General features: G+C 55.7%; 1 protein-coding gene across 7 annotated transcripts in view; it reads right to left on the bottom strand.

The window, feature by feature from the left end:
• Positions 1-13,841, bottom strand: part of CUX1 (cut like homeobox 1) — a 354,242-nt gene that overhangs the window by 78,774 nt on the left and 261,627 nt on the right. For 5 of the 7 annotated variants that reach the window (XM_059155149.1, XM_059155147.1, XM_059155148.1 and 2 more), the window contains exons 10-11: positions 12,154-12,258; positions 5,511-5,699 (exon numbers count right to left, since the gene is read on the bottom strand). In XM_059155149.1, the coding sequence (XP_059011132.1) occupies positions 5,511-5,699; positions 12,154-12,258 (294 nt within the window). The remainder of the gene's footprint in view (positions 1-5,510; positions 5,700-12,153; positions 12,259-13,841) is intronic. The other 2 variants (XM_059155150.1, XM_059155144.1) reach the window with 1 other exon arrangement.

Raw genomic sequence — 13,841 nt, 5'->3', positions numbered from 1 at the left:
TGGACCTGTGAGCACCGGGAGCCCGTCCTCACCAACGTCTCTGGGGAGTGGCACTTCCCAGAGCCACACCCTGTCCTCTGCTTGGGTCTTTGACCAGAGACTCCTCACTGGGTGTCTGAAAAGCCTAGTTTCAAAAAACTCTCAATCTGGACTGGGCAACAGGGGCCCTGGCTGTTGTCCTCTGGGGAGAAAGGCTCCTCCCAGATTCTGCGAGCGCTCCTTGGAGGGGCCAGATTCAGGGCTGGGTTCTTCACTCCCTAAGACTAGCTCACTTAACTGCCGCGCTTCTGTGGAGGTGGCCGTGTGCCCCCAAAAAGAAAACAACCCCCCGAGTCCCACCATCAGATCGCACTGGGGCACGGGCCGGCCCCACCCACGGGTCCCTGTGATTCCAGGAGGAACTGACGAGGCGCATGCTGGCAGGCCAAGCCGGGTGCTCTCTGGAGGCCGGGGCTCCGGAGCCCAATAGATCAGCCAAGGCCTGGCTCTGCCGCTCAGTTGCAGGGTGACTTTGAACAAGACACTGAACTTCTCCGAGCCTCAGTTTACTTGTCTATAAAATGGGGCTAATGGCATCCACGGTAAGGGGGCTTTGGTGAGGCTGGACAGGATAATGCTCACTGGAGTGCAGCACGCAGCAAAGCACCCTGGAGATGGGGGGCGGTTATTCCTGGTGTCATTAGGACTTTATCCCTGGGGGGTGGTACTGAGTAGGACCGTACGATTCTGGAAGGGGCTCCCTGGTTCTGAATACAAGGGCTCTGTTTACGGAGTTCTGCACTTCCTAACAGGTGTAGCCTGTAGGGCCTCATCCTCTTTCTCTGGACAATGGGGACAGTGAGAAAATGGGTCCCCGCGGGCCAGCAGCGGGGACCTGCAGGGCGAGTGCAGGCTGCCAGCACCCCTGCGACAGGACCGTCGTAGGATCCAGTCCCATCCGTTCAGTGCCACAGCGCACATTCATGGTCCCGGGAGCTCAGCAGGCACTCAACGAGAAGACTTTGAGTTGCCAGAATAATTATCCACATGCAGTTCTTAAAATGCTCTAGGGATACCAACTCACAGGACTGCTGGCAGGAAGACGGATGCGGACACCTTCAGGAAGGCGTTTCTTTTGGGTGGCCCGGCGAGGCGAGCCTGCGGCTGTGTGCAGGTGGTGAGTGACACTGCGTCTTCACGGGGATCCCTGGGCTGAGGGGCCACCAGCCGTGAATAGGGACGTGTGACCAGGCTCCCTGGTCCTGGGGGTGGGGGGTGGGGTCAGATGCATCGCCCCTTGGGTTAACACGCCATGTCTGAAGTCCTGGCTGAGGCCGTGTGCACCTTCCTTCCCTCGCACAGGGAACCGTCTGGTCTCCACAATTCCTTGGTGAGAGGTTGACTTAGGATCTACTGGGTTAGTACCCAGGACCAGACTGTGGCAGGGGAGTGATGGTTATCCTGGAGGGCTCGCTGTCGGCGGGAGCAGCGTGACCCCGGATGGGGAAGGGCGATCCCCAGGAAGGCAGCCCTGTTGGAGGTCACTTCCAATTTGCCTGTGCTGTGATCCAGGTGTGACGCTGGCAGCTGACTCCTCCTCACAGAACGCTGCCATCACAGACCAGGAGGGTTCAGGCTCAATGCTCAGGCCATAGGGACACTGCCTGCAGGTGGAAACACCCGGGTCCGACGTGAGGTGACCGGGGCACGTGTGTCTTTCTGAGAGAACAAGTCCAGAAGTAATCAGCTCCTGAAAGCCCTCCTAGTGCCGCGTGCTCTACTACAGCCGCCCTGGGAGGGCCCCCTTGTGACCTCCTGCTCCCCCCACAACCTTACGCGGACCTCGAGGCCTATAGCTCGGATGGAGTCCTTTGGTTTCTCCAAGATTGATTCCAGGGCGCTCTTCCCTGGGCCCTCACCCCAGTGGCTGGGCAGATCGCCTCTGCTTCCTGTGCAGGCGTAACCTCCACCCTCCTCCTCCCCACGGAAGCCTCACTCCTTCCTCTCCCTGAATCTGTGCTCCTCACACGGTCTTTGAGACGCAGCCAGCACAAGGCTGGGGGAGGCCCGGCCCCAGACTCTCTGCTCCTGGGACTTTTGATGTTTGGGTTCATCTGTGCGACCAGGGTACGTCTCTCCTGCTGGGGCACGGGAGCAGTGGAAGGACTCGAACGGGCCTCCCCTGACCTCAGCAACCTCCTCTGCGAGACCACGATCGCCATCACGGCGGCTCGAGGGGCGAGCCTGAGACGTCGATGAGACGCTCACTGAAATGCGACTGAAGGTAGCCTCATTGCGGAGAAACCCGCAGCCGGGTTAGGGAGCCTGTGTAGCGAAGCGCCAGCGTCCAGAAACCAAGAACTGAGCCAAGCTAGAGAAATGGTTTTCAGTTCTTTCCCTGGCCCAGCCCTCGGAGGGTCACAGCGTGCTCCACGGGGCTCAACAGGGGCTCAATCAGAACTGCAGGGGTGGGGGGCAGAGAGTGGGTGAGGCATGTGGTTTGGAGACAGCTCCCCGCCCCAGGTGATTCTAACACCCCCCCCCCCCCCCCACGGGGAAGTACTCATCTTTAGAAAATACAGTGTCTCCCAAGGGGAGATTGGCATTCTTTTAGCTAGCCTTTCTCATAAATAGCCATTTTCCACTAAAGCTATTGGTAGCGTGATCTTCTGTGCTTTAGTGAGTGAAATGCAGGTGACCGCCTAATTAGACTGCGTCTGTCCTGAGCCGCTCCAACAGAAGACCACAGAACAGAGTCATCAAAAATAGCAGTCCTGTAATGGCAGCGGGTTATTTCCTTAATCACGAACACAGAATTAGCCCACACAAGCTGCGATGTGCCCGAGGACTTGTCAGATTCGGCAGGTAGGAACCTCTCCGGCTTCCGAGTCTGTTTCCACGTCTGTGTGAAGATGGGAGGGGCACCCTGTGTGTGGACAGCGAGGCGTATAGGGTGAACTTGGCTTGAGAAAGCAGAACACGGAGAAAGAGAGACGGGCAGACATGCAACTGTTGATTCACCCTCCTGGAATTACCAATTGATCGTCGGGATGAGGAAACGTTGGTTGCAAGAGATGGAGACTTTCGAGGTGCTAGAGAAAGCAAACCCGCAGGTCCCCAAATATATTCCATTTCAGGGTATGCCACCGAGAAAACCCCGACAAGCTCAAGAGCAGAGACACTGCCCTGTGAAATCAAGTCCCCGAGCGCCATCGGCATTCACGGCAAAACCATGTCCCCTGACGCCCCTAAGCGGAGTGGGGGCCGTCAGCCGAAGCATCCCCAGCCGGCCATCCCGCTTCGAGCCCCGCACCATGTGTCCCGGAGTCTCTGGCTGCTGGGCCAGAGACCCTCTCACCCCCTCGCCCGTCACAAAAGCATCAGGTTGCCAATTTGATGGGTCTCATTCAGAACATATTTTTCCTAATAACCGTATTGCTGTTTAGTTTAGATTTGAGACTATAAATTATACACACTAGGAAAAAAAAAAAAAGCAAAGCCCTCGGAAGATATCTCATTCCATTAACCTGCCTCCTTCGGGTGAGGGAGGTAGATGAGCCTGTCTGGGGGAGGCTAATGCCTTTTGTGCGAGGGTTTGGTATTGGGAGGATCTTCACTCCTGGTGACAAGGGGTTAAGATAATTAGAATCAGAGAAGTCTCGTTACTAGAGGATATGTTTTGATTATTAGATCAGATGAAGATAAGGGAGCGATAATTTTGGAAGAAGTATTGCCAAATTGTTTCATTAACTGCACCATATTAAAGAATTCCCCCAAGATACGGATAAAGAACATTAATTTGTGAAACTGCGTTTCATTTTTTGTGTGTGTGAAGGCAAACATTAAAACCTTAACTGATTTAGAAGCAATTGCTCCATAATAAAAAATGTAAGGTCTATAGCCTCCTTCTAGTCAAACGCAGGATGTATCTTGAGTCATACCCCTTAACTATAACAAAGCAGCAAAAGGCAAATTATCTAATAATAATGTCACTGCTGGGGTCAGAAATGGCTGTAACACGAGAAAATTAGATTTAATCTAGAAATAAAAAATGAACGCTGGCACTCATTGGGCAGGCTGATGGGAGAGTAAGAACCACGGAAGAAATAAGTGCTTTGGTCGATAACGAGTATGTCAACCCTCTCCCCACATCAGCAGGACTGGCTCCTCAGAGGGGCCCAGGCACCCGGCAGCTAGCTTCTTGGACGGCGCACGACGTGCACTCCGAAGAGGCCAGGAGGAAACCAGGAGGGAGAGCAGTGGGTGCCCCGGGTCAGGGAGGTCAGACTGGCAAGCCGCCCACCAGATGGTGGCTCGGCTTGAGGTCAGAAACACGGTCGTGCCTCGGGAAGGGAAATCTCAGTTTTTCAAAAAAAATTAAAACGGGCCTAACTACACTCTGGAATTCCTTTACGTAAGAGAAAGTTTTCCTGACATTTTCACAGCTGACCTTGATGCACTGTATTTAGTACACGAAGACTGCGCTTGGCCATCATTCGCACTGCGCGAACAGATGCTGGGCGGGCATCGCGCAGGCTGGGGAGGGATGGCAGAGTGGGGGCCTGTGTCGTCCGGGGGCCGGGCCCACACCCTTGCTGGCCCCGTCGCCTATCATCAGATAGGACACCTCTGAGGAGGCCCTTCTGGCCCAGACACGCCACAAGTTTAGTGTGCGAGGATTTTCCTCGTGTTGTGCTAACTATAACAGGTTGAAAATATCTCCAATCAAGTATAATTATTTTTTAAAATATACTGAAAGGCTGGCAGAGCTGGACGAAAGGCATGTCTGTGCAGATGGCCTGCGACCTTGGCAATGACTTCAATCCCACACAAGCAGGTGCACAAAATGTCCTTCTTCGGGAGGCCAGGTGGGGAAGCAGCACCGTGGGTGGGCCCTGAGGACGGGGCCTTCCACCAAGCACTGCCTGCGAGGGACAGCCCGTGAAGGGCAGTGCCATCCTGGCAAGAGCTGGAAGAAGGGTTCAAACTCACTCTCCCTGCCTTGGGCTCCGGACTCTGCTTCTAGCTCCCTCACGGAGATTCAAGGCTGTGCTACGTGCAGTCAGTTCCAGACAAGACGCTCTCCGGAAGGAAGCTCTGCCAGGCCCTGTGTGCCTGTGCCTCCGAGAGATGTGTCCAGGGGAACCTCATGCCTCCTTCTGTTCCCACTGTTCTCACCGGAGGGAAAAACTCTTGCCGATGGTTGCAGCTCAGGCTGACAAAACCCTGAACCATGGCATCTGCTTTTAAGGTGAGGATGGATTCTGACCGTGACCTGGGCAGACCACAAACGTGAAAGACACTTGTGCAACGGCCAAGGCGGGGCTGACAAGGTGGCCTTGGAATGAAGGCCTCTTGCTGCAGTAAGGACACCCAGCATGTGTCCCAGACAGTGAGGACAGAATCGACCCCCTGGGCCGCTTCGCCCTGGGCTCCCTGCAGGGTTGCATGCAGAGGAAGGCAGAGGCAGGGTGTGTGCGCGTGTGCGCGTCCGGCCCTCCCTCGGCCCGTGGCCCGCACAGCGCCCTTACTTTGAGTGTGCTGTTCTTGGCGCTCAGCTGCTGCTCGAGCTGGGAGATCTGGCTGGCCGAGTTCTCCCGCAGCTTCGTGAGGCTGGCCTGGAGTCGCTGCACGTCCTCCACCAGCTGCGCGATCTCCCGCTCTTTAGCCGCCAACTCAACTTCCAGGCTGGAGCGGGTCAGCACCTCTATGGCCTGCTCCTGCGGAGGAGAAAGGAAATGACAAAACTGTCCTGGCTTCAAGCGGGGCTTGTGCTCACCTGCGCTGGCAATGGAGGCAAGAACGTGCACGTGGAGTGACAGGGACGGCGCATTTGCCTTGAGATGTCACCTCCTGCCTCCGCTGGGGCGGACGTGCCAACGCCCACCCTGCCCACCTTCCCGTCTGCACCATGAACGCGCCTGGATTTGGTCACCGGACGAGTATTTACTGGGTGCACACCCGGAACCAGAGACACGCTGTGAGCACCGGGGGAACAGTCCCCATTGTCCCAGGGCATCCTGTCCGTGCGTGGCATCCTGAGATGCCAAAGCCTGTTGGGCCCCAACTGTGCCACCCCGAAACTGAAGCAGGGGCGGGGCATGGGGACAGACTTGGGGGAGGCAGTGGGGAGGGTCCTCGTCGAGATGGGGACACCTGGGCCACCACCTGAAGGTGACAGACAGGGTCTTTCTGCGTGCTGGGGGTGCCAATAGAGCAGGCTCCGAGGGGGTCCCCTGGTAGAATGCAAAGTTCGCTACTGTCCTATCCAGAGGCTGGGGTGGTATCTGACCAACTGATTCCTAGTTGGCATTTTAAAGAAGAGCTAAAAGATGTGGCAGGGCGCATTTAGCATTTCTTTGCTTAGGAACGCTGATAACTGACGTTGTTAAAACCTTACTGCCATCCACCCTCCCAACCCCCTGCCCCAATTTGCTCATTTTGGAAACTATACAGAATAGGAAAAAGGTATTAAAAAAAACAACAGAAGAAAAAGTCAATTCTACTCCCCAAGGACTAAACCTGTCCTTTTTTCAAGTTTTAAAAGGAAGTCTGGAAGCTTTCCTGGTGGGTGGCCGCACTTTTTCTGGGCGTGGCCAGGGGACAGGGATGGAAAGACAGGACACCCTGGTCTCTGTGACAGCAGGGACCTGGGGGCAGCTCAGACTACAGCGTGGGGTGTCATCCTCGCTGTTGTGCCCCTCCCCCTGAAGTGCCCCAGTTCACGTCTTGCTCTCGCCCATGCTGGCAGGTGCGGCCCCGCCACGCCAGGCACGATGTGCTTGTCCCGGGGTTATCAAGGTCGGGGACAGCCAGCAGTCAGGGAAGCAGGTTTTTCACATCCCCCTGCCGGGAAATTAAGGATCCAACCATTCAAGAATGTAAAGCTTTGTGTGCAAAGGAATGGCCCTTTTCTGTTCCTTTAGTTAGTACTCTCTTGGAAAGTAAGGCCTTCATCCCCCCCCCACCCCCCCAGTCCTGGCAGACACGCACATGGCCCCGTACATGGCCCCGGGGAGCACCTTCCCACCAGCTTCTTTAAAAAGGCACGTGCTGTCCTGATCAGCTCTGTTCCGAGTGTGCTCCCTGGGCTGGCACCAACTCAGGAAAATGTTGCCGGTACACAGGGAGACAAGCCCGGAGAGGGAAACTGAGTGTTCAGAAACTTCCCTAGCAATTCAACGTTACTGTGACGCGCCGACTGCCTTCTGTAAAAGGACCCATCTGCAACAGTTGGGGAATTAACAACAAAACCAAACCCGCTCGCCCCTGACCTCTGAGCGTGTGGGAAGCCCCGCCCCCCGGCAACGCTGGCTGGGACCCAGGTCAGGAGCCACGGGGACCTGAGACCCGTCCTCCTGCCTGTGTCAGGGGTTAGCGCCCAAGACAGGGAGAGAAGCACGTGGAAGCGAGCCATGAGGAGGAGGGAAGGGGGCAGAAAGACTGGGGGGCTTGGTCAAAAGAAGAGGGGCTCCATGTCGGGGTGGGAGCATTAGGGAGGCACGGAGATTGCAAGAGCAGGGACAGGGCAGGAGGGGGCGTCACCGATGCTGTGGACAGCTCGGAAAGGGGCGAGCCCCTCGCCACCTGACTGCCGTTGAGGAGAGCGGCCGGGGTGCCCACACTTGTGGCAGTGGGCCTGGGGGGGCACGGAGGGGATGCGATGAGAGGGTATGAGGGAGGTTGGTTTCATGGGGTGCAAACATTGAGCCACATTGTCTCATTTTAACTTATTTATCAATTTTCCAACCTGATACCATGATAATGGTTTCAAGTGCTCTCCGGGAGAGTCTGCATCAGGAGCCCAAATGGGGCTCTGGGGCTTTATTTTCCTAGTTTTAATTTAATTTAATTAATTTATTTTAAAAAGATTTTATTTATTTACTTGAGAGAGAGAGAGAGAAAGTGAGAGCAGGAGAAGGGAGAGGGTCAGAGGGAGAAGCAGACTCCCCGCTGAGCAGGGAGCCCGATGCGGGACGTGATCCCGAGACTCCAAGATCATGACCTGATCTGAAGGCAGTCGCTTAGCTGACTGAGCCACCCAGGGGCCCGATTTTTTTTATTTTTAAAAGATTTTATTTATTTGACAGAGACACAGCGAGAGCGGAATACAGGCAGGGAGAGTGGGAGAGGGAGAAGCAGGCTTCCCACTGAGCAGGGAGCCTGATGTGGGGCTCAATCCCGGGTCCCCAGGTCACGACCTGAGCCAAAGGCAGATGCTTAGCCACTGAGCCACCCAAGCTCCCCGAATCTGGGGGGGTTTAAATGGGGAAGGGCAAGTTGAATATCCCAGGGTAAGTGGTTCAAATGGTATGTGTAGAAACAGCAGCCAGCAATGCTGAGCCTGGAGTCAGGACGGGGACCAGAGGGCCATCTGCTCAACTCCAGGGCCCGAAACTGGCCTGGCCCCACTCTGCCCGTGCGACCTTGGGCACGTCAATGGACTCTCAGGCACCCAGGCCGGATTCCTCATTCATAACATAGCCAAAGTCATTTGTGTCTTACATAAGCTCCAAGAGATGAGATCATCCTCCCCAAAGCAGTAAGACCTTGGAAATGAGACAGAGAAGGTCATTCTACTCGAAGCCCAAACGGGCTCACTTCCTGGCTGTCCCATCACGAGGACACGCGGGAGATAAGAACTAGACAAGGGCCCAGGAGGCGATGAAGGGGCAGAGGGTAGAGGGGGCGGAGGTGGGTCTCAGCCCCTGGGCGCAAGCTACAAAGGAAGTTGTGTGATGCAGTGAGCACGGGCTGAGAGGGGTGCCCTGCACGACTGCGGGGAGGTCAGCGTCAGGCACTGGAGATGCTCCTGCGATCACTGCCAGGAAGTGAAATGTACACGATTCAAAGAGGGTCAGGACCGCGGGCTCCCGTGTGTCTCTCTGGGCCTCAATTCAGCTGTACCTGAAGCACCCCGGGGCTTTAGAAAATACATGGGCTCTGGGCCCTCCCCTGGAGCCTGAGGCTCAGCATCAGGACTCTGGCTGGGATGAGCCTCTGAAGGAAGGAACAGAACTAACTCCCCCTGGGGGGCACCAGAACCAAGTCCCCAGAGTCTGTCCCAGCAGGGATATCCCGTGGCTCCAGGCTTCCACGGCCTGTAGGGGGTCCTACGTGCTTCCGGGTGCCAGGTCTCGGGGGTGGGAGCTGCGATGGCTCAGCGGCCAGGAGAGGATGTGGGAAAACTGTCTGTAGAGTCTGAAAACATGGTTAAAAAGGCAGGCCTTAAGATGATGAGAGTCCAAAGGGAAAAATGAATGTTAAAGCAGAAGTTACTGATGTAGGACTTCACTGAACTTTGTCCCCCTAAGCCCTGTTCACCCGCCCTCGCTCCCAAGCTGCGCGCGTCTGAGCCCTCCAGCGGAGACCAGCAACGCCCAGGCTGAAATGAGCTACGGAACGATCTCTTTTACCCTGCAGCCATTTCCGTATCAAATATGGATGAGACACAAGAGCCCTACTTGAGATGGGAAAAAAACCCAACATGACATGATGGTGCGCCTAGGACCCCAGACTCAGAGAGAGATGCCCGGCTCTCGGCTAACACCTGACTTACATTTACCCCGGGCGGGGAAAGGGGAGGGCCTCAGTTTCACTTTCTTACCGACCCTCTGTGTTTCTGCCAACACCAAGTGGCCGGACAGGCTGATTCCATCTGGAGGATTCACCTGGTAGGGTCGGCTGACACACAGGCGTGTTTCCTAATATTCTGGTTTGTTTCGGTTCAAGGGGCGGCCTGCCATAAGTACTTGACAAAGGACCCGCTTCCGTCCTGTCTCACTGACCGCACGCGAAGGCGAGCAGCTCGACGGAGGGGAGAGGAGTGCGTCATGGAGGACGACTTAGGCTCAAACTCCAGCTTGATCACGGTCGAGCTGTGTGACCTCGGGTAAATGACTTAACTTCTCTGAGCCTGTTTCTTTATTTGTCACACGAGGATAACAAAACCCACCTCTAACGACTGTGTTGTCTCAAGACATAAATGAGCCAACCAGATCAAGCCCCAGTGCGGCCCCCACCTCAGCGTAAGAGCCCACCGCGAGGCGGCTCGCCTTCCACGACCGGTGAGTCCGTTCAGACACCCAACGAATCGGCTTTTGCTTTTGCTCCATCTATGGCCTCCACTGTTTCCCTGCCGCGTCCTGCCAGCCAAGCCCAACAGACATTTTCCCACTGGCCTTGTCTGCTGTGTTTGCTCCGCGGCTGGCTGGAGCTCGAGTTGGAGCTACTGGGAGCGCAGGCCTCGGTCGGGGCGCGGGGAGGCCTGGCAGGGCCGCTCTCGGACGACTGAACCCGAGCCACGTAAACACGGCACTTAGCCCGTGATGAAGTGTTTGAGCGCCTCGAGGACCCACAACTTACTCTACCTGTAAAAACATTCACTTCCTTCTGAGATGCTCTGGTTGCTGCCGTCTTGGATGGTGCCAGAAATCCTCTCAATCAGAAACATTTAGCTCGGGAGCCCCATGCAGACACACGAGGATGGACGGCTTTCTCTCAGGAAGCCCAGGCGACCACAGAGGCCGGGAGAGCAGCCGGACCAACTCCTTCCTCGAGGGTTTCTTGCTGCCCTGGCCATGGCGCCAGGTCCCGTGCTGGCACGTGTGGGTAAAGGGACAGTGACAGAGCCAAGGGGATGTTTCAGGTAAAATGAATATCGGAGTCCACGAAGTTGTGATGGCTCCTTAAATGGAAATCTTTCCTCTGCACTTGAACCCCTTAAATCATGTTCTCTGGAATGTTAATTGACTAATTATTTTTAAAACGGAATGTCAACTTAAGGAAAGGAAATGAAAAATCCGTTCTTAAAAAGGGGTCCTCACACTAAAACTCTGCTTCGGATTCTCTCCCGGGGAATCATTTTAAGAAGTCCTGCTTGAGTCCTGGCTGGGCCACTGGGGCCGAGCCTTCTGGGCCCACAGGTTTACATTCTGGAACTTTCACTTCATCATGTAGGTGAAGAAAGGAAATGCCTGCCTCACGGGTTACGCGGAAGAGTGGTTGTCTAAGCGATGTGTGAGCGGGTCTCCTGGTGAGACCGTGCCCCCTCTGGAAGGGCCTGCCCCTCCCTGCTCCCTTGTTCTCCCACTGTCCACACAGCAGGCCTCTGCTAAAGGAAAGGACACCCACAAACACAACTCACCCACCACAGGCCTCGGGAGCAGGAGGGCCCTGGGAGCCACTGACTCCTGCTCTGTTCACAGGAAACTGAGGCCGCCCAAGTTTGGCTACCTGAGGTCTGTCAGCAAACAGGGTATGAGCTGAGCTTTGAACCCGGGGCTCCTGGATCAGAGATGGTGAGGCCAACCGCAGTGAGTCAGTGCTGAGGTTCTGAGTGACTGTGATTTTAGGTTAGGACTTGCTCTAAGCGCTTTGCTTATAAGGATTTCCAGAACTCTTACAACACACATGATGAAACCCAGGCCTGGGGAAAGTCAGGCTACTTGTCGCAAGTCATGCAGCGCTGGGGTCTGACCCCAGAGGCCTGGCTCTGACATCCAGGTCTCAACACCACGCTGCCCCCCATCACCGCTCGGCGCTCAAGGCAGGAGCCTGGAATCTCAAAGTCAAGGCTGCCTCGTTCGAGCTGGGAAGTTTCTGTATAAGAGCAATCTGTATTCATCTCAGGAAAAGGAATAAGATGTGTGCCTCACTCCTTCCGAATGCTGGGACTTGGAGTGCATATGCTACTACATGCGCTTGGGAGCCCACGACCACTTTATTCCCTCTCTGGCCTGCCCTGCTCGTCCGCAACTGTTTTCTCAGGCCGGAAGGACACACTGAAGGCGAGACCCAACCTCCCAATTACCCGGTGTAATTCTGGCAAGGCCCCTGCCTCACACACCCAACCTCTGGCAGCGGCTGTCTCTGAAGAGGCCTAGCCAGGAAGGCCCTCTCTTTGGTGAGGGGAATCCCCCGCCTCGGCCTCCAACTTGGCCTTCATGCCGGGCGGGGGACACGCTGACCACTGAGCTCGAAGCCCAACCGGCAAAGCTCTTCCTCTGACCCGTACGTGTCCCATCCCCAGAACGCCCGAAGCATTCCCGTCCAACACAGCAGCGTTGGTGAGAATATTCTCCCGAGAAGGCCCGTCGAGAAGCAAGCAAGCAGCTAGAACCCAGAGGGGTGGAGGCTCGGCGGCCAGAGTCCCCGCGGGGCCGGGCTACCCACCACGTCCGGCGCCTTCTGGATCTGTGAGGCCAGCTGGAGAGAGTGGTTGGCCGACGAGAGCTGCTCCCTCAAAGTCTCCGCCTCTCTCTGGGCCACCTCTGCCCTCTGAAGGAAATGAAAAGTGTGAGAAGAGAAAGTACATTCGGTTTAACAACTGACAATTATTACAAGAACATTCATCAATTCATGCCTGACTGACTATAATTGATTTTCCTAAACACTCAACCTAATAAATGCACGAAAAAAACATAGAATGTGATGGATTTTTATTTTAAACAGTACAAGGAAGAAATAATTGAGCGATTATGACAGTAATTTAACGCTAGGAGCAAGGAGTCCCCTGCTGATACTAATGCTCCGGCCCACTGAATTTCCCAGACTGAATAAATACGAGTGGAAATAGAGTCTTTTGATTCAATTTCTTTCTATTCTCATAGACCAAGAAGATTTTATTGCAGGATTACTCCTGGGAGTAATTCTCACGGGTAAACAGTGAATTAAAGACACTTTGGCCATTCTCTTCCTGAAGACGCGCACAATGTTGTGGTTGTTTTCCTTCAGCAAGTATTTCCATGAGCGAACGGGGTGGAAAGGCCGCCTCATCTGCGAGGGCCGGGCTTCGCTCGGCGCGTTTAACCCTTCGCCCGACAGCGTTTTCCGACGCGGACGCGGGCACGTGCAGCCAGCCCGGCCGACCTAGGGGCCCGAGCCGGGAGCGCGGCCGGGCCCGCTGGGGGCGAGGGAGTGCAGAGCTCACCGCAGGAAGGGGGCCGAGGGGAAAAGCGGGGGCAGCTTCTGCCACCGGCGCTGTCGTTCTGCCACCGGCGCTGTCGTTCCCAGACGAGAAAACCAATGCAATTGACGGCAGTGCAGGATTTCCCACTGGACGGGGACACGCCGGTGCCCATGGCTGGGAGGGCATCGTGGTGCTGCGGATTGAGCAGCGGGGGCAAGTGACCTATGCCCACCAAGCTTCTTCCGTCCTACTCCCCCCCCCCCCCCGCCCCGGAATGGGACGCAGTCACTTGGTCAGCTTCTCAGGGACCCGCGGTGATCAGGGTCCACGGGAGCGCACAGGACTTATTTACGACCAGGCTTGTCCTGCTTTTACAGTTATGATGGAGATGAAACTCGGGGACGGGGGCGGGGCGCGGATGGTGGCACTGGGTGTGTGGACCAGAAGTCACAGGCTGCTCTACCCACCGGGCTCGCACTATGCAGGGAGAAAAGAAGAACGAGAAGGTTCTGGCTGAGCAGCGCTAGGTCGTGTGTCTTCCTTTTTTTAAGAAAGATGTTATTTATTTGGCAGAGAGAGAGAGCGAGAGCACAAGCAGGGTGAGTGGGGGAGGGAGAGGTAGATTTCCCCGCTGACCAGGGAGCCTGATGCGGGGCTCGATCCCAGGACCCCGAGATCATGACCTGAGCCGAACGCAGACTCTCAGCTGACTGAGCCATCAGGCACCCCATGCCGTGTGTCTTACTTCGCAGCGCGACAGTGTGTGTGGGCTAATTGCTAAGAAAGGGCTGGAGAGGAGAAACTGGAAGTGAGCCTGCCCAGGTCCTTCTAGATCAATCTAGCTGGCCGAGGAACGGGTTTGGCAGCCTTCAGCTGTTCGGCTGCAAGGCTGTTCTGCGAGTCTAGCTCTGCAAGCCAGCAAATTAGGATATTTCTAACAGCGGTTACTTCT

The sequence above is a fragment of the Mustela lutreola genome, chromosome 17 (genome assembly GCF_030435805.1).
Source record: "Mustela lutreola isolate mMusLut2 chromosome 17, mMusLut2.pri, whole genome shotgun sequence".
Lineage (NCBI taxonomy): Eukaryota > Metazoa > Chordata > Mammalia > Carnivora > Mustelidae > Mustela > Mustela lutreola.
This window is presented reverse-complemented; position numbering and strand designations above follow the sequence as displayed.